At 36.9% G+C, this 21,241-nt stretch overlaps 1 protein-coding gene across 6 annotated transcripts in view; it reads right to left on the minus strand.

The window, feature by feature from the left end:
- myh10 (myosin, heavy chain 10, non-muscle) overlaps positions 1-21,241 on the minus strand; it is a 56,704-nt gene that overhangs the window by 14,366 nt on the left and 21,097 nt on the right. Inside the window, exons 4-27 of one of the 6 annotated variants that reach the window (XM_077199624.1) lie at positions 18,054-18,081; positions 15,967-16,069; positions 15,095-15,124; positions 13,257-13,274; positions 11,688-11,780; positions 10,953-11,016; positions 10,524-10,622; positions 10,164-10,307; positions 9,571-9,666; positions 8,626-8,744; positions 8,070-8,222; positions 6,956-7,129; positions 6,558-6,731; positions 5,902-6,016; positions 5,069-5,134; positions 2,492-2,685; positions 2,268-2,389; positions 2,080-2,149; positions 1,441-1,601; positions 1,173-1,281; positions 869-1,000; positions 530-736; positions 243-380; positions 3-126 (exon numbers count right to left, since the gene is read on the minus strand). In XM_077199624.1, coding sequence (XP_077055739.1) covers positions 3-126; positions 243-380; positions 530-736; positions 869-1,000; positions 1,173-1,281; positions 1,441-1,601; positions 2,080-2,149; positions 2,268-2,389; positions 2,492-2,685; positions 5,069-5,134; positions 5,902-6,016; positions 6,558-6,731; positions 6,956-7,129; positions 8,070-8,222; positions 8,626-8,744; positions 9,571-9,666; positions 10,164-10,307; positions 10,524-10,622; positions 10,953-11,016; positions 11,688-11,780; positions 13,257-13,274; positions 15,095-15,124; positions 15,967-16,069; positions 18,054-18,081 — 2,733 coding nt within the window. Of the gene's footprint in view, positions 1-2; positions 127-242; positions 381-529; positions 737-868; positions 1,001-1,172; positions 1,282-1,440; positions 1,602-2,079; positions 2,150-2,267; positions 2,390-2,491; positions 2,686-5,068; positions 5,135-5,901; positions 6,017-6,557; positions 6,732-6,955; positions 7,130-8,069; positions 8,223-8,625; positions 8,745-9,570; positions 9,667-10,163; positions 10,308-10,523; positions 10,623-10,952; positions 11,017-11,687; positions 11,781-13,256; positions 13,275-15,079; positions 15,125-15,966; positions 16,070-18,053; positions 18,082-21,241 lie in introns of all 6 variants that reach the window. The other 5 variants (XM_077199618.1, XM_077199623.1, XM_077199620.1 and 2 more) reach the window with 5 other exon arrangements.

Consider the following 21,241-nt stretch of genomic DNA (forward strand, 5'->3'; position numbering starts at 1 on the left):
ACCTTCCAGGTCCACCATCATCATTTCTTGCTTGTTTTTCACTTTGCCAAGGTTCTTGGCCTTCTCTTCTTCCTCAGCTAGTTGGGAGGTCATCTCACTGACACGGTCCTCCAGGAGTTTTTTCTCCTGAGGGATAGGGAGGGAAGAAAGAGTTCAGTTTGTTCAAAGTTCTTCTCTGAGCATCCTTATCGCAAAGGCCCTGGGCTACATTTGGTTTCAGGGAGTTTGACAACCACACTGACCTTTAGGAATTTGGAGTTCTGGTCCTCCAGCAGCAGAATATCTTCCTCCATTTTCTTTATCTTGGCTTCAGCAGTCACCTTCTCCAACTGAAGCTTCTGTCGGGCAGCCTCTTCTTCATCTAGCTGTTCCTCTAGGTCCTATAAGACACACAGAGACAGACACACAGTTTATGGACAGCAATAGTGTTTATTATTAGCTAGTACTAACTGCAGATGTTTTAGATACAGATTTACTATTATAAGTTTACAGCAGATCCAAGATTATATTTCCCCAATTAAGTTGTCACCGTTATGTGTGACTGCATTTTCTTCTTCTCATTCTGCAACGACTGGTTCCTCTCCTCTTCCTCCTCCACGCGGGACTCCAGGTCATGAAGAATCTCCTCTAGCTCTTGTTTTTTAGCCACCAGACGAGCCCTCATCTCTTCAGCTTCAGCAAATAATTCTGTCTCGGCCTGTAGTTGCTCTGCCAAGATGTTCTTCTCCTCTAAGAGCTGAAAAACCCCACAAGAGATCTTTTCTCAGTTTCAAGATCATGGACATTCCACTACAAGGAATAAAGCCATTAGATACTATGGTGTACATATATACCAGCTATGTTATAATGACTTTGAATGTGTGCTAACCTGCTGGTGTTTCCTCTCCATATCCACCAATTCATTTTCCACTTTCACCTGCCTCTCCTTCACTTTAATGAGCTCCTCATCTTTGGCCTGCATTTCTTCCTCCTGACGGGTCACCTGGAGGAGAGGTTTCACCTGCAGACACAGTTGTAATGCATGTGTCCATTGAAAACTTCACAATCATACTGAAAATCATGTGTCTCTAAAGAGTCAATTTCTCGCAACCACATTTTACTCAGAAACACAATAGCTAGTAAAGTCATTCCAACAGTTATAAAAACAGTCTCTTTTAAAATCTGACACCAACCTTGGTGAAGAGTCTCCACCACTGCCAGTGGCGTAGTTTCAGGTAAGCGGCACAGTTTCTCTGGAGGACTTTCAAAGCGCTTAGCTGCTGCTGTTTTTTAGCAAATGCTCTGAGGAACACAACCACAAAATAGCAGCAATTCACTGACAAGGTCTCATGAGAATACTTTTCATATATTGTGATCTCTACACTATAAACAGTAAGAGCTGCATATTATTGCTGACCCTTTCAGACCAGATTTAAATCAGCCATTTGCAGTTGGACTTACTTGCGAGCCAGGTATCCTCGACAGACTGACTGAAAGTAGATGATGATATCTGTTATTTTCAGGTCTCTCTCTTCCTCCAGGTGTGCCAAAACTCCAGTGCGGAAGAAGATCTTACTCTGACCGATCCGGAAGAGGTTTGGGTCTAATTCCAAGGCTCGGATCTACAGATGACAATGATACTTACATAGTATTCAGCAGATTCTAAATTTCAGATGCTAGTTTTTCAATATTGGACATTAAAAAAATATATATGACCAAAGTACTCAAAACGAAATAATTAAAAACTTAATGTTTGTGGAAACATTTCAGGATACTTTGATGAACAGAAAGTACAAAAAAATAGAATTTACTTGAAAAACAAATCATTTAACAATAATGTAAAAGTCTTTACTGTCAGTTTACTTTAATGCATCCTTGCTGAATAAAAATATTTATTACTTTCTTTGGGAGAAAAAAAACCCCATCCTGATCCCAAACATTTAAATGGTACTGTGTGTTTTCACAGAATATTTCATACAAAACTGGTATTTAAAAATATTGTGATTTAATCATTTTATTTTGGGCTTTGTACCGCCATATAAAACTTGATGCTAAAAAGGACTGATCAACCTCATTTGTCTTAGGTTTATGAAAACTCACCATTCTCTCACAAGCCTGCTTGCCATCCATAAAACCTTTGGGTATTGCATTAGGGGTGAGGATCTCATACCTGATAGGAAAACAAATGTAAAATTTTTATCACTGATAAAATGAGATAATACTGGTGCTACAGCATCTGAAGAGGAATGAAGAGGAATCAACTCTTTAATGAGATATCTGAAACACACCTCTGTCTGAACTCTTGGAAGACGATACGGTTAGGGAACCCCTGCCTGCAGATCCGGATTCCTTCTAGAACTCCATTACACCTCAGCTGGTCTAGAACCAGATGGGGCTCCAGTTTACCAGCCTAACAGAGAAGAACAGCAATGACAATGCTGTTCAACAACTCTCTTTTTTTCATTCAACTCAAAGTACATGAACTTCAACTGAAGGGACAAATGTCACTTACTCTTTTCTCATGATTGGGGATGATACAGCGGACAAAGTTGGGATTGGTGTTCCTGAGTGTGGCCATGAGTTTTGTAAGGGACTCTTTATAAAGCTGACCCACAGTACGGAACATGCCCTTCTTGGTCTTATATGTAGCTCCAAATGCAGTCTCGTTCATCCCTGCCACCTGGTCCAAACCAACAATACGATCCACTACCATGAAGAGTGAGAGAAAAGACAGATACCAAGCGGTTAGGTTGATATTAAGAGTATTTACAGAACATATTTAAAGAAGAGAGACACAGCACAGCCAAATTATGTGAAGATGGAAGAGGTAAATCTACAACTAAAGCTCTAATTCAACAACACCAAGCAGAAGGTCAAAATACACTGTGTATTTTTGCATTTTTACAAAACTGTGCTTTGATATTTTTTTTAGGCCTTTATAATCATCATATCTCAAAAGAAAACAGAAAATAATTGTCTAAAAGTAGTACAGTGTATTTTGACTCAATGCCACAAGTTCAGACAGCCAATTCAAGATCCAATGGCCCCTACTATGCCAGCAAGTCCAGTGCTAGGCAAATGGAGATATGAAATAGATGAAAAGTGCCAAGGATAAGACTACTACATGTATAAACAAGCACAAGCTGCAAAATAAATAAAATGGAAGGGTGAATCTCAAAACCCAGATCATGTTTAGGACATATTTCACCCCAATACCTCACACTTCAGTGAGTCAGATGTTAATTCAGTAACTGCTCTCATGGACTCAGTGAGCTGTATTAACAAATATACATTAAATATACAGTACGTTTACAAATCTAGTCAAATCTGATTTCTTGTGGTGCGGAGATGTAATTTTAGCAAAGGTAGAGTAGATTTAGCAGTGCTTTATAATCTATTCTTTCTTGATTAAAGGAAGATTTTGATTAAAAAGGCTTCATTAAGATGTTATAAACTAGTACATTTTCCATTACTGAAATGCAGAATAATTTAAATCTCATTACTGTACTTAAAGTGCTTTGTAAAGTAACACATTGTCTGAGCATTTGTTGACAGTTGAAATGTTGAAACATTTTGATAAAGTAAAGAATTTTGAATGCATTCACTTTTTTTGTGTGAAATATAACAGACTTGTATACCAAGTTCTCTCCCTCTGAGCAATGTTACTAAAAATGCCTCCTTTTAGCAACTGAATAAATCAATGTGAATAAATATGAAATTAGATACCAATCAGAAATATTATATTCACAGATTTCAGTCTGATAACAGTGCCATAGTACAAAACAATTCAAACTTAAATAAATTAACATGGAAGGAATCAGAAACGTCATTTTTAATTTTTAAGCCAAGTCCAGCTACTGTTTCTAGAACTACAATCGTGGGTCTTACAGCATTCCTGTAAATGTCATTCTTAAGAACCGCTTCCAAGCAATATTCTGTTCATAATGGGGCTCCTGACGTGGCTTCCTTTACCTCCATGGAGAATCTACTGAGCTGTCAGTGTTGACTTGAGTCATTTGGATTCCAGTGCAACAAGACGTGTATTGTTCCACATCCCCTGTCGGAGACGCTACAGAATTCCTCCACTCCTCACCCAAACTCAATCTCCCTCACACGGCCTATCAAATCGCCGTCTGACACTTAAAAATAAACAAGTAGTCTGACCGTGAGGTGCAAGGGCATAACCAACATACCACACACACTGCTCTGTCTGCTGAAAACCAAGCTGTGTTTGGGCGAATCTCATAAAAACCATGTCCAGGTCATATTTCACTCCAAAATTGAAGAAATAAAAACAGGAATAATATCTAACACACAGATTGTGAAGCTCATTTTAGGACCATTGATATTGTTTGCATTTTTGTACTGTTTTCATGACAATATTAATATAAATTCAACAATATTATTGATCTCACTGTACTGACGATGTTGAAGGGGAACTGAACAGTGATTCATGTCTATCCTTGCACTGTACTATCAAAATGAAGGCCAAAAATAAAAATATAATTGATTAGTTGCTTAGAGAATAAAAAAAAAATTACACTTTATTTAATCATAACTTATTTTCTATATTTGATTTTGGGTTGAAATATGACTCATGTACTTGAAAAGTTTAGTGAGATTCACATATTCTTCTGTCAAAATGGCCTCTTTCAACACTTTCTGAACTGAAAAAGCTACAGGTTCAGATGTAATAATTATTTTAAACTTTTTAAACTCTTAAATTAGAGCAAGAATACTTAGGGGGCGTGCGCAGTAAACAAAATTACTGAAAGGCACTCAAGGAACAAGTAGGGCCCTAATCCTTGTAGCCAGCTCACTCATTGAGTTACCCGGTTCACTTTCAAATGTTGTGTTGTGTCAGTACTCTGCTTTACTTGCTATGCACATGCTTTCATTTTTCATGCAATCTTCATTCATGGTCAGTTTGGGAATCCTAATGAATCAGCCAAGTCAAGCTTCCTTCTAAATGGATCCAGCTAACTCTAAAGTTAGCCAGCTAGAGGGACCAGGGCCCAGGTCTACAAGCCATGGGAGTGTTTGAAAGTACACAATGCGCTGATAAGCAGAGACCTACAGCATCGTATACCTTCACCTGGCGATTCATGGAGACTAGAGACATCATAAAAAGACGCTCTTTGGAAATTCTGAATCTCTATGGTCGAGACAGAAGGGAGCAAAGGGTGGATAAACAAGAAAAAAAAAGCTAAATGAAAAAGTAGTAGAACACAGCTAGCACAAAGACATAAGTGGTAGTAAACACAGGTTAGTGCTATGAACAAGCAACATTAAGTCATCATTCCATTAACACTGGTATCAAATGCATTGTGATGTTAATTGATTTTAACATTTTAAGAACCAGCTGATCAATCTTGGCACACACAAATTTGATTGACCTTTTTAAGTAACCATTTGCCACAGTATGAATAACTTTACATAAACTTATATTATTAGGTTATTTTAATATAATATATTGAGAAATGCAGTGAAAAACTATTAGCTGTCAGATTTAAAGAAGACAAAATATATGACACGACCCACTCTCTATTTTTGCATTACTCCATATTTCTTCACTGCTCACACCTGTATGTAAATTAATGTTAAGTAGTCTTGCCTTCAAATAGTGTGCAATTAAATCCACTCTGGTATCAAAAGTGTTGCAAAATTCTTTGTTTGACACTCTCGCACACTGCCCAGCCCCGATTTTGACCCTTTGTAACTGAATTAATAGTTCCCTCCCACTTTGTTTAAATATTTGCACCAAGCCACCGAAATGCATAACCATCTCTTTTTACAAGACATGAAACTGAAGATTGAAAACAACAGCCTCTTTCTTCACAGACTGGGAGGGTAGAGCAATAAAAATGGCCGTTTCATATGTCGGGTGGAATCTGGAAGGCACTCAAGAAAAAAACCGCTTACCATCCTTCCACAATTCAGCCACAAACTTATCCGTGGATTGGTGCAGGAGCGTAGCCACGTTGTCGTTCAGAGGGTCCATGTTTTTCATTAACCACTCATCTGCCTTATAGTCAACCTGCAGGATGAGGGAAATAAACACTACGTTAGCTCAATAAAACACTCAAGATGGGAATAATGGAATTAAGCCAGGACTGGTTCAATCTAGATTGTTTCATTTGAGGGGTTCTGCAGTTGTTGGCTGTTTGCATAGTGTTACGTAACTACTGAAAGTGATAAAGTATAAATCAATGCACTATATTACTTTTCTTAAACAACAGGAAACAAAGCAAGCTCTAATTTTCTGGCTTTTAACCTAAACGTGGCTCAAAGGGAGAGAAATATCAAAAGTTCCTCATTTAATGCAGTGTCAAGTTTCTTTTGCAAACAGCTCACTGATCTGAAACAGATGTGGCGTATGGTTAGCACATACCACAGCTGGATGCTGCTACCCTTGAAAGACAGAAACGCAACACTTCATTGCAAGTCAGTATGACCTGATTAAATCCAATTACATAAGGTTATGATGCAGTCATGATGCAACAACAAGCCTAAATTATAAGAAATATCACAGAATCCAACAGTTTAGTGTGGGGTCATAAATATGAATGCAGACGTACTTTGCCAGCATAGTGAATGATGCAGAAATCAGCTTTGTCCTTTAGCTGACGTGGTTTCTGAAACTTGGCATGAGTGCCTTGCTCTTGCACCAGTTTGTCCACGAAGGTTTTATCAGTGGCTTTTGGGAACCAGCACTCCTCATCCAACAGAGCCAACACACCAGGAGGATTTGCCTGGGAATGGCACCATATGACCGATCAAAACAATTATAGAAAAGCTGAAAGAAAAGACTAAAAGCATTCTTTACTTTCATACTTTCACGTTAACTTCAAATCACATTCAATCCTGCAAATGCTTGGGGTAGAAAATATTTCTAGCAAACCAAAACAAAGAATTCAAGGACAAACACAATTATTGTAAAAACAATCTGTATAAAAGAGTTGATGGGGGAGCTCACCGGTCTCTCAATGAGGTCAATGCAGGGCTGCAGGTCAAGGCCGAAGTCGATGAAGCTCCATTCAATGCCTTCACGCTGGTACTCCTCCTGCTCCAGGATGAACATGGTGTGGTTGAACAGCTGCTGAAGCTTCTCGTTGGTGTAGTTGATGCAGAGCTGCTCAAATGAGTTCAGCTGCCAAAAGGAGGAGAACAAAATATGATCAAATTGTTTTTGTCCGTAGTATTTTTTGCCCCAGAGCATGCATAATTGATTCTTTAACCAATATCAGTATCACTTAACTTAATACTGCAGCTATGAGTGGGTATCCAATTACACTGTTTACTGTAAACCTTGTTATTTCTTCCTAACCATGTTAGTAATTATATTACTCAATTTAGCAGATGCATCTTATCCGAAGCAATGTCCAACACCAAGATGGCAAAGACATGCTCCAGCACAACTTGAAGGAATATTCTTAATGGCAAAAAAATGGGCCCTATGAAATCTGTTTAATTTATTTCCCAAACCCCTTTTTTTTATTAAAACAGTGCCCTATGAAATGTTTTTCCCCAACTGAAAATCTGTGTTGTCCATTTTAATTTTTCTGGATATGTGATTTAACTATTTTTTTTAATACAAATATATTATCAGAAACAGTGTTAATGAAATTAAGCCATAATACATTAACATTTTAAAATGTAAAATCAAATGAAAAATGTACCATTATTTCTTTATTTTTAGATGTTTACTATTAAAATTAAAACATGGAAGAAATATTTTGATATTCCTTAATAATAAAATTGTTTTAAAAATATATTATTATTACTTTGAGAATTACATTCTATTGCACTATAGTAATATATGTGTCAAATTTAAGTTAAACCAAACATGCATTTAGATGAATCAGTGGTATAAAACCTGCTAAATCTGTGGTAAACTATATGCAAATAAAAATTGGTCCCAAATAACATCCTATTTTAACTAAAACTGTCATTATTTTCAGGACCTTGCATTGCCTGCATTTTTTTAGAAAGCCTGTTATCATATGACCTCTGATTTAGTGAAGTACAGAGATAAATATCTATGATTTAGCATGAGAGACAGCTGGGCACTAATTCCAAGGAAGCCACACCTGGAATATTTCAAAGCCAGCGATGTCCAGGATGCCAATAAAGGAAGCTCCTTGGCGCTTGGTTCTGTCCAGAGCTTTATTAATGCGGTGAACAAGCCAACGGAACAACCTTTCGTATGTGGCCTTGGCCAGGGCTTCCACTGCAAAGTCAGCCTGGTCAGAGGAACAAAGAGACAGGATAAGGCAAGGTAAAAAAAAAAGGTGATATTCTTCACATTTACAAAAATATGCATTATGATCACACTTACAAAGTGTACAACTTTTTTCTTTCTTTTTTTAAATGGTATGTAAAACCTTAAAGAACCCTATAGTGGAATTTTTTGAGATTTCGCACATTCCCCAATCTACGAAATTTGAACAATTATGACGATATTTTAACAACAGGAGACCATCAGCCTATTGTTGTAAATGGACAAAGAGGTGAAAAGAAAACGTAATGTACAAAAGTATAGTACTGGTCTACGATCAGGCCTGAGAGGTAAAACACAGATTGTTTAATAGATGGGAGGAAGGGTGCTCTGACAGATTTACAGTGGAGGACTGAATAGTTCATTACCTGTTCTTTAGTTTGGGCTTTTTGTACATAGTCTCTGCCCACTTTGATTCTTGGAGACAGGATGGCACGGGTGAACTCCATGACATTCATGCCAAGCAGGTGGCAAAGTTTTTGAGCAGCTGAGAAACAGGACAAAAAGCACTTGTTCACAAAATGGTCATCTGTAATGCAAACTGACCAAAAATGGTGAAATTCTATTTCAATTTATTGGGTTTTAGGAGCTTCCCACATGCACTTAAATGGCAGTGCGAGAAGTTATTATGGGACATATTTGCTCATGAGTATAAGAGGTATTTGAAATAAGTTAGGTCGTTATTGAAATTTACTGACTTCTAAACCCTTACAGCCCGTTTAGCAGCCAAACAAACCCCAAGAGTTCCCCCTTTGGACGACTATAACTTTCCAGCTTCATGTCGTGAATGAAACAACTTGGTGGGTTAAACAGATGAAAGCTTCAATATCTTACCATTAACGGTGACGATAAAAACGAATTAAACAAAATACCGGTGGAGTAAAGCTTGCTGGAATGCGTCATTATGGTAAAATGTTGCTTTTGGGGCTCTTATGTAAACAGGATTGATTTAACGCAACTTAGCTCAACTATTCTGGTATTTTCTTTTAATATGAAATTTATCCAAAAACCATTCAAGCCGTCATCACGGGAGCCCAAAAGAAGTCCAACGGGTAATTTGTCAAAACAGTGCAGTGGAGAACTGCACAAAACCATCTGGTGCAAGGGTTTAGACCAAAGGGAAGTCTGGATACCGAAAACACTTTAATGCTAACGCACTGCCAAAAGATTTACAGAGTTATTGAGGCACATAAAATGCACATATAGACTTTCCATTACTGAAAAAAACAACAAAAAAATTATCTCTGTGCTAAAATAAGGCATTATGCATTTTTGAAACCAGTAAAAAAAACAGCTGAGCAAGAATGAGGTACCTGTGTTTTCTGGCATGGAAGCCTGATCGGTGTTTCTCTCCTTCTTGAACACAATGTTACCAAACTGCATGACAGCTGATACCACTTTGAACATTGCTGCAGTGACAGAAAAACAAGGACAAGACAGTCAACAATATGTGGATAGTAGACATGAAATATTTTTGGAAAATTGATGTCCTGCAAGCTTTTACGCCATCCAAAAATTGATTACAACATTTCAAATGGAAACAGGTGGATTTATTCAGCTATTTTATTCACTCACAAACATTGTACATTTTTTAAATTGCACCAACATACACCATCTAATTCAATATAAATATTATTATATTGATTTTATTAAATCAAATTAATAATTATTTGAATACATCCCGTTGTGAACTTGGGACGTTTGTACTGTAAACTCATTATTCATACTGCAGGACCATTTCAAATGCAATAGTGAAGGCAAAAAGATGTTTCAAAAAAAGTGAAGAAACATAAGACACCTTTTTTCCTAAAGCTCCTTACAAGGAAATGGCAACATGATGATTTACTAGAAAACCAGCAGAAAATAGACAATGTAGTAGAGGTGTGTTTGTTCCATGTATGCTTACACAAAATTTCCTCATGAGAGAAGCTCATAATATACATGGCTTCCATGGTCTCTTGGAAATTGTCCTTGTCCTGTTGGCCAGGAATGGGAATGTTACCATTGGAAAGGAAGCGATAGTTATTGAAGCCCTCCAGGAGTAGATCAGCTGCCAGAAGAAAAAGCATTAATAAGACAGTTGCAGTCTTTAGACACCACACTCCATAATCAGTCAGTTATCTTCACACATTAAAAATATCCAAAGCCTGCTTCATTACAAAGGAAACAAACATGTCCATGTTGACCTTGCATTTAGAATAAGGATCTCATTATTATAAACTCTTACTAAAAATCAAGTTATAACTATGTAACAAAAAATACTCACTTCTTAGATGTTCCCCAGCACCAGCCAACAGCTGGTAGAAGACATGGAAGGTGCGTTCATCTTTGGCTTGGCGAATGGCCCTGGACTTTTCAAGAAGATCTTGAGATTGAGTTAAGGGCAAGTGATGCCTATTTTACAGCTCATTGTTCACGGTGTCAAATCATTCCCATCATGATGCGCTACTATACAGCTTTGTTAATTATCTGCATAACCCTTAAAGCCAGCTTATGATGTGGTTCCTGTCTGGCATACTAACTGAAGCTATAGTAACAGTTTAAAATCGTTTCACTACTCTAAAAGCACACAGAAAGTCAATTTGCATACCTTTATTTCTGCTGATAATAAACACACAGAAAATTCACCCATATCAGTGTTAGCAGTGCTGTAGTGTTTCTCAAATGTAACTGAAACGTTATCAGATCAAGATACAGGTTTCAATGTTGGCCCCCACGATGTAACCGGTTACATCAAAGTTGATGCGGATGAACTTGCCCTGTGGAAAAACAAATATTTAGGAAGTATAATTTTTTTATGATGTGCTATACTGATCATGCTTTATGAACCATACCATTGCTTCATAACTATCATTATATATTTATGGGCCTAATCAACATTTCTAAGAATCCATTTGAACAGATGATCATCTCCCTTTAATGTTTGAACAGAGTGGCTTGTGCATCCGTGATATGCAGCATGTTGAAATAGCTCTACTTAAAAGGAAACTGTACTCAAAGCATGCATAGACTAACATACATGCTTATTTGCAGCAAATGCCCCCAAAATAATTACCTAAAGCAAGACCTGAAGAATTAAATTCCTCTGTGGCTTTTGATTTGTTTGTATGCTTAAAAGCTTTCTGCTGACTTTAGCCCATGCCAGCGAAAACTCAATCAGCAGGCCAGAGGAGCAGACGTAAGACAGACGCCTAGCTCTTTTTAGAGTGCTGAATGTGGAATTTGGTGAGTGTGTCCCTAAATGGCCCTTTCCAGATACTACATGCAAGGTAAAAAAATAAAATAACCTAACAATAACCTTAATGAATATCATTGCCAAAATGTAATAAGAACGTAACAAAACATTGTGGCAATGTTTCAACTTCAAGTAATGTTACAGTTGGGAAAACAATGGTGAAATGATCAGATCAGCCATAATAGACAAACTTACAAAGCGTGAAGAGTTGTCATTTTTCACTGTCTTGGCATTCCCAAAAGATTCCAGAATAGGGTTTGCCTGCAGGAGTTGACGCTCTAACTCTCCCTGTAATGCAACAATCACTGGTTAAAAAACACTACCCATTACATGATTACATTAAGTTTAATACAAGAACTGATGCAACTGAGGTGTGTAAGAGCAATAACATGCGTAAAAATTGCCAACAAAATCCTGACAAGAAATTTAACACCAACAAACAGATCGAAAAATCCCCCTTTTAACACACGTAAGTTCGAGGGAGACAAATTATTCCAAACTCAAATGTTCCATCTCATCTGCATCACAAATTTCATCTATTTGCATTCTTTACAGTATTTTGTTGAGATGTTGTATGGCTAACAACAATCAGCTTGCTTCTACAGCAAATCCATTTATCTTCATACCAGAAGCGGATCATCTACATGGAGTAAAAATACACTAACCTACAAACCTAATTAAAGCCTGGGTAGCCATGAGAGGGTTTTTGTGCAAATTCTCACTGGCTGCCTGAAATACAGGCACTGTGGGGTTGGTCAGTAAACTCCTCAAAATAGAAACGACAGACGCCCAAAGCCCCACTGCGCCACATCACAGCTCCCCCCGCAACAAATCTGGGACATCCTCCCCTTTATAACCCCTAGACACCCTTGGTGTTGTCCATTTCCATCTGATAGGAAGTTTGGACAGGTGTCCCATTGTTCTTGCTGTCGTCATGAGACAGGAACAACATCACGGCACAAATGAGAGAGAATTACCACTGTGATTTCACCAACTGTTGCCATTACGTAACCAAAACGAGCAGAATAGTGGATACAGTCCAGGAAATTTTGTGGTTTAAATTTTTAAAAGTTAATTTTCTAAAGGGCCTAAAATAGACTACAAGATTAATCCAATTCTCTGTTTAATAATTGATGAATTTTTTGAACATATCTGGGTGTATCTGAGAGCACAAGAACTTTAAAAAAAAACATTAGTAATGAAACTTTATAAGAACAGTAACAGGTTTCACCCTCATCTAAATAGGAGATAAATGAACCATTAATATGACAAAATTTTATTAGAAACTTCTAGAAAATGAAGGTCTGATAAGACAAGACAAAAAGTCACTTCCATTATTACAGAAAATATGCCAAGAACTACTGGAATTTGAGCTTTTTGTAGCAGAGCTCTTTGTAAATGGACATTCCAGAACCTTCCAACTGTACAGACGGAGCAGGGGAACGCTATTTGAGAAAGGGGAATTCAGCACAGTGACCACACCACCATAATGCAGTATTTTAACATGCAACAGTGCAGTTTTACAGACATTTAAATTACTTGACATCACCCAAAAAGTATAGTATATATTGGATTCAAAGAGAGAAGAAAAGAATAATTAAGAAAGCAGATGTTATACAGCAGAATGACATTATTAAAAACAAATAAAAACAAAAGATGAGTGTAAAATGCATAAAAATAACAATTTCTTGTGCCCATCAAAGAAGTGGTATGATATAAGAAAGAAAACATGGGAAAAAAAACAAGGGACTACAAGCTACTCACATAAAACAGGATTCCGTTCTGTAATCAAATCATTACAATGGAACAAAGGTATTAATGTCACAGAGGGAAATGTACACAAACACATGACAGACAGAACACACTCAGCAAGGGGTGATTTAAAAGTTGAACAAAATGTGTTGTGAATATATCTGAAGGATGTATTATCAGTTTATGATCAAGGCTTTTGCTGGTTTAGAATGTTGCTGGTCTAAATAAGACAACTGACCTATATGTGTGGTGCAAAAAACTTTCAGGTTTCATGAGGTTTTTTTTCCAACGAAATCTTCAAACATGCAAGGATCTGTAACGCACTCATTCTTATGGTTCAGACTACACAATATCAGGCCGATTTTGGCATATTCCGTATACAGCTGTCAAACCTGGCGAAACTAAAAATGATATTGGTGCTGCGAAGTGGAATTATGTATTAAAGGAAAGGTTCATGGAGCTATGGCAAACATCACTCCTGCCTATATGATGTTTCCTTGAGGGACTACCACGACACAGTGAAAAGGATAAATGCTGGCGAACGATAGCGGAGACGCTTCAGCAACCCGGTGAGTACTGGAATTAGCATTAAGCTAACACGCCACTTCGGTAGCCTGCTTGTTTACGTTCTTGTTTTTTGAAGTCAGTCGCTAGTTACGCCTTCTCGATGACATCACGCACATCGTTAAAGACGGCAAGCGATGATTGATCGAGAAGTAACGTGTAGTCTGACATGTTTCTTGTCCACGACACAGCAAGAATTTAGGATTTAAATTTGCATAACCTGACACAGTGACTTTAACAGAAAAAAAGAATTGTGTTGTCTGAACCTTTCATTAGATATCAAGTCACATTGTATGATCAACTCATTACTTCCAGACTACATTAAAGATGAAATTTCAATAAAATGACAGGTTTTCACATCATGCAAGCTTAAATATACCACTATGCCCCAAGCAATCCAGACATCCATTAGTTAATCTGTAATCATTTTATCCATCACTAAAATGGTTAAAATTAGGGATGCACCAAAATTTCATCCGCCAAAAATGTTTATCGGTTTTTGGTCGAAAGAGAAAATAGACAGAAAATATGAGAATATAATATGAGCCGAAAATATATGACGCAATGCCCCTCAGTGTTCAATGCTCAGGTTTCACTTTCACACTGGAGCGAGCATTTCAATTAATTCCTATAGAAGTTGAGCTTAACGCTCACGCACGAGCTGGGCAACGCTGCTAAAATGACGCTACGCTCTCGTACACTGCTCTGCTCACATGCTCTAATAATAGCTTGGACTCTACATTATTTTAATAATTGGACAAAAAAATAAATCTGTTAAATCTGATTCTGTTACATAGAAGTAAATGAAGAATAATTAAATATATTTTCTGTCATATTTTGGGGTTACTTTAAAATAAAAGTTTTAAATTTACAGAAAATAAAATTATTGATTTAATAAAAAAAAAGTCTAATAATAATACGATTATACAAACAAAAAAACTTTAAATGAAGAAATTAAAAGAAAGTTTTCAGCCAAATGCATCCCGAATGTTCGGTTTCGGCCCAGAATTTTCATTTTGGTGCATTCCTTGTTAAAAAAAAATAACTACACATCTTGAAGATTGCATACATTCAAAACTATTTAGCAAATGTGACAAATTGTGCAAAAAATTAATCAAAAGTAAACCATTCAAACCCCTTAAAGTAACACGTTTATTTTTATCAAACAATATCCCAGAGTGCAGAAAAGTTCACTTTGGATAGGCTACATTCCATTAGTGTCTATTCAGCAGGTTAGTTTTGCATGCACAAGCAGAGCAGGTATAAAAAGCTTAAAGGGAACTTGCCTGGAGTTTGACTGCTTTAGGTGATTCTGGCTGTTTGTATATAATAAACAAATGTAATATGTTAGAAGCCATCAGGGCCACATTCTGCAAGTATCTTAGACCACTGGAAAGGCCTTTATTATGTTGCATATTTGGCCATGCGAATATAATTACTGCAGCATGTACAATTATTAAGCATGCTTTCATATATTTTTGAAAGAAATGCATGTTATCAGGCCAGTACTGCAGACTTCTACAGAGCAATGTGTACTACTTACACACATGTCAGAGCCAGCAGTTATTACTGGATGAACATCTATCCAACATTACCAGTACATTAGAATCTACACACAACACTATCCATGACATACAAGTGCATGTTATCTACTGATGTATGTTAATTGGTTAAAATTACTCTTCCAGCAAGAGCACCCTGATGTCATTGTAACCAATTAATGCGTCTAAGATAAAATAGATTACTTTACAAGAGCTTCAGCTGCAAATGCATTACAGATAGGTTAGACTAATATGATTTGCAAAGCACTATGTATATAAATTGGATACGAACAGCTCACGCTGATTGACTATTTGTCTAACCATCTAAAATGTATAAAACCCTCTCATAAAGACACAATAAGATGATTAGACTGACAACTTTGCCTATTGCATCGCATTACACTTTTTTTAAGGTGGCACGTCAATACTCTACCTTTTAAAGTAAAATTACACTAATATTAATTTACTTGTTTTTAATCTGCAAGCCACATTTGACCTTATTCTGCTTAGTACTGCACCCTAAAACACATCCTTCCCTCCACATCTAAACCACTAGTGGAATTCTACACGGATTTCAAAATGAATGATTCAGCGAATGGCTGAAAGAAAAAACTCACTGGAATGTTGTGGTCCTTCCTTCCTTTATGTGACGATGCAACGTGAGCCAGGTACTGGATGACTTTTTTAGTGTTTTCTGTCTTTCCAGCACCTGATTCCCCTCTGTAAAAGAAAATTACAATTAAAAGCAAACATCAAAACATCGTAATAAATACACCATATTTATGCACATTTGCATGATCAATGCATTCCACAAGCTAAATAAGGCGTCAGGATACATCCTGCATCTGCTAGCACTGACGTTTGTTTTTCCAGCTGGAGTTCCTTTCAGCAGCGTTGGTGCATTACACAATAGGCTTTTATTAAGTAAACATTAAAAGCCTTATTTAATATTATTGGAATGCATCAGATGGTGTTTTAATTACTTAACCTTATAAATCAATGATACAGATTCAAGAAATATAGTTCTTCACAAAAAGTCTGATTCAAATATTCTCCCTAATCTGCCCATAAATGGAAAAAATCTTTAGAAAGACAGCCAGACATTTTCCACAAAGGCCTGTAAAGACATTCTCAATACTGGCTTTTATTCAAAGAAATATAATAGCAAAATGTCAAGCAAACGGTTGAATTAAACAAAAACTGTCCAAAATAGGAAATTATATTTAAGTAAAAACAAAGAATTATATAAGAAAGAAAATGTAGGATGATTATGACGATATACACAGTTGTATACCATTCGTATTTGTTATGTTAAATATAATTTATGTTGAATTAAAAAAAAAAGTTTTGAATTTTAAAAAAATCATGGTCTTGGAAATTCTGTCATCACTCAAAAAGCACCTTAATGCCATTGTTACTAATGTGTCAAACAGATGGTTGATTATTTCTCTAACAACCTATTTGAATACGCTCTAAAGAAAATTAAGACCCTTAAAAGCAGAATGTCTGCTCTCTTCTAAACAATAAAATTGGATATGGCCCTCAGCTCCAAAAAGGTTTACAAAAAAAAAAACTTTTTTTTTTTTTTACAGTTTAGAGTTACAGGGACAGTGCACATTAATTAACATTTATGCAAGTGTGCCAGTTTAGCCAAATCGGCTAATTTTCAACTGTAAATTTCTGTAACTGTAATTTTCATAAAAGTAGTTCATATGACTTGTGCACTCCATTCCAATGGGCTTTTCACACTTGAAATAGTTAACCCTGGGTTAATTCTCATAATTTACCTGTGGGGTTAACCATTAATCCTGGGTATTCATAAGCTGGCGTTTGACACTGCACATTCCTACACCCTGGGTTAACGTTCTTATTTGCATGTTTGCAGTGTCAGTGTCATTGATTGGACGAACGCTGCACACGACAGGTTTACATAAAGGCTCTAGCATTGCACATCCTCATATTATATACTGTCAACGGTAACATCAAATTTTTCCTGAATGTACGTTTCAGGTTATAAAAGTATGAATTAAATGGTCTCCTCTACACTCTGATGCGTTTTCCATACCCATTTAACATTTCCCCCCGAAAAAGCTGAAATGGCTGTTTACATACATGAGGGTGAGTTATTGATGACATTTTTGGTAAATCAGTCCTTTAAGAGCTCTTAAATATGTCTGTTTTTTTGTCTTCAAGCTATTGACTGCAAGATTCCTTAACCCTGCATTCCAGCTACATATGGTTTCATGGACATCATGCCTTCATAGTGGGTGTGCTGCAGTTTTATCAGTAGGTCAGAAGGGGTCGACTTTGAGAGAGGATGTAAAAACCTACTCTCCGACAGTTACAAAAGACATGTTGTAAAGATAAGAGAGAGACTGTTTACTTATTTACAATGTGCAAAGACTAATTCAGGCTTAATGCATCAAGAGCTCAAATTTCTATGGATGAATTCTTATAGACTGACTAGAAATATTTGCTGTGGGTCTGACTCAGTGTGAGATGCTCTACATGCCGAACCGCTGCAGCGACTGAGATTTAATGCCGAAATGATACATGACTCATGTTTTCAGGCATGGCTGTATATGCAAGCTTCCAAAAAAGCTGATTCCTGTGCAACCCTTGGGATGTGACATCACTTCCATCAGCCCAAACTGATTGACGTAACCTGTAACTGTTGAAAAGAGATGACCTAATGGTTACTTACGTGCAAAGAATTGATTGGTCCTCACGATCTGTAAAAGAGACAGAGGCAAAAAAAGAGTCAGCATTTTCATTTAAGTTCATCTGAGCCTTTAATTCAAATCAATACATTTTGACATCTAAAAGGGCCTAAAACAGCAACAACAACACCAGAAAGTAATTTATCAAATACAGAAGACAAATGTACACCTATGTAATCCTGCAAAAGAAACTATACATTTTAAGTTTTTTTGCTCCTCACTGATAAAAATCATATTTGTGTATATACTCAACGTTGAACATTAGGACTATTCTGTCTTTTCAACAGACGGAAAGTTTTAGTGAGAGAGAATAGCATAGAGGAAGACGGCTCAGTTAAAATGGAAATTAGTGCCAAATGAAAATGCCGTGTTGGCCTAAAACGCAAGCCATAAAACATCTGTGAAACTCGTTATGTCACATCTTGTCTATATCCAAAGTAGGTTTCTCACCCATCTGTTAATGTCACTTCATAAACACGTTGGTCTTCCAAAAACGGAATAGTTTTGCAACTTCAAAAGTGAAGGTTTATAGGAAAATTCAGAAGCAATCATTTGATAGTGATACTAAACCCCTGCAAGAGGTAGATAAGGCACATCATGTGGCCACTTATTTGAGGGTGGGTTTAAAAAAGGCTTTGAATAGCACATGTTTAATTTCTCTGGCACAAAGAGTTAAACGGCAACTCTGGTGTATGCCAGAGTTCCTTGAATGGACATTACCCTGTGCATGAGAAAGCATGTTTTAAGTGCTTTGATCTCTGTAACTTCAGCTCATTTTAATCAAACACTGATGCATGCGGACTGTGGGCAATTGGGTTGAGAGTATTAAGAGACATAAGGCCAAAACTGGCCACAGTGTTACGACACACACTGATTTCAGGTCATGCCCAGTCTGGAACAGCAGAGACAGAACAATCCGACTGGACACAGATGATCATATTCAATTTAATACTTAATGTCCTGCAGCCTCCTACTCAAGCAGGACCTCTGATTCAATAAGCTCATAAACAGAACTACTTCCTCCGCATTGTACAGCAGTTACAAAACCTATACACAGTACTTATGTTTCAGGATGGTTTTGTGCATCACTGACAGCAGGTTTTACACACACACACTCCGTTTGCAGTGCGTATGCAGTGCGTATGCAGTACATATGCGGTGCAGAAGCAGCAAGGGCTCATATGACGTGTTTGCAGTGCGCAACCAATTCGCGGCTGTATGCCACAAAAACAACATTTATTCATTATTTTTATTTAATTTAAAATCCAAAAGTTGGTACTGTTGTTACGGTTTCAAAGTGACAGCAGCCTAAGGGGCCGTTCACACAGAACACGTTTTTCCATTGCAATAAGCCATTTTAACTCTTCCATTGTTTTTCGCGCTTTTAAAAAAACATGTCTCGAGACCTTGCGTTTTGATCCCATTCCACTGGGGAAAACTCTGAGTGAACGAGCCCTTAAACAACAAAAGACTGAATAACTTTGGTATCTTTAATTAGAATCAATTTATATTTAACTCTGAGTCAAGACTATGCAGTGTTTCATTTTGTGTCAATTTCTGTAGTATTTCTTACTTCTACATGGTAAATAAACCTACTTCACCTAAAAAAAACCTTTCATTTTGTATCTTTGTTCTATTGTATTTCTCTTATTGTTTGTAACATGATGTATATCAATATCATGAGAAACATTTCTCATATTTTAGTCATATCACTCACCTCTACACTGGATTATGTATTCATTTGTATTACAGCATAACTCTGCATCTTTGGGGTGAACTAACACGCACCCACCCTGGGAACTCTTCCACCCACCCTGGGAACTCTTCCAAGTGATCATTTGGGTGGTGTCTCAGTTCCTGAATCTGTTGCTGCAGAATGTTGCTAATGATGTAGATAAATAACTTCACGTCACTGTTAAACTGTTGCCCTTGCAGTATCAGATATCTTCTGAGTTCAGGCAATCCTTGAAACGTCAGGCATTTGTGTGTGTCTGGTGCTGGTTTAACGGAACCAAGTAGTACCATTTAAGATAAACCTGGCCAACCAGTCTCAAAAACGAAGGTCATAGAAATCTTTTCTTCACAGGAGTAATTTCTATAAAAATTTAAGTAATTTCTTTAAAAAGCTAATCTAGACAGAATGTGACTTTTTCTTAAACTCAGAGTATTAATATTGTAATGCAACTCATTCAGCGCTGTTTGTGCTACAGATAATATACGAGTAATTTCAAAATTCTTGACAGCCAAAACCACCCACAAAAACTTCAAAAAAATAGATCAGGATTTATGAGATTATTTCTGCTGGTACCTACAACATGACAAGTGATAAAGGTATATTGGCATAGCAAAATTCAATGACCAAAGGAAATAAAGTTGCTCCTTTATTCACATGATATTGGGAGCTTTATTAGCTTTGTTGCAGGTCTCCTGGTGTGAATAAACTGCAGAAAAATGATCCAAGACCTTTATTCAAATAAAATACCAGCTGTGCTTTTGAATAACTGCTTGCATACTGATCACTGCTCCATAAGGGGCATTATGCTCACGTAACTCTCTCATTAGAATCAAAATGTTTCAACATTCGCGATGTATTTGATGGTAAACTATTCTTTATTATAGGCTTTGTAGCAACTTCACTCACGTTGCAATATCGACAGGAAAAAATCATCCTTTTCAGATTCACTTTCTTCATACAGGACATCATTAAAACTGCAAAGTGTTTATTTATATTTGTGTACACTCGCAATAAAACACAACATTGTGCTTTTGTCAAACTGTAAACTCTTATCAACTTAACCTACACCTGTCACCCAACCAAAATCAAGTTTGAGTTTAAAATCGAGTTTAAAATCAAACATATTTATAAATCAAATGAGAATAAATTTAGTGTTAATTACAATTTTAAGGAAAACAAATATATTGATCTGAAATATGTGTGTTGCTGCCAATGGAGCGAACGAGAGTGTGTTGCGGAAGGAACGACGAGTGTTTGTGTGTTGCTGCCGATGGAGCGAACGTGTGTGTGTTGGGGATGGAGCAAGCGAGTGCGTGTTTATATATTAATGAGAAGGGTGGGCCTGCTTATTCAGCATAAAATAAATTCATTACGGGCTACTAATGTCACGGTACCGAATATTTTCATCATGCAGCCTTTTTATTTTTTTCCCATGAG

Source organism: Siphateles boraxobius, unplaced genomic scaffold, assembly GCF_051911475.1.
Source record: "Siphateles boraxobius isolate OS27281-9 unplaced genomic scaffold, OSU_SipBor_1 41, whole genome shotgun sequence".
Taxonomy (NCBI): domain Eukaryota; kingdom Metazoa; phylum Chordata; class Actinopteri; order Cypriniformes; family Leuciscidae; genus Siphateles; species Siphateles boraxobius.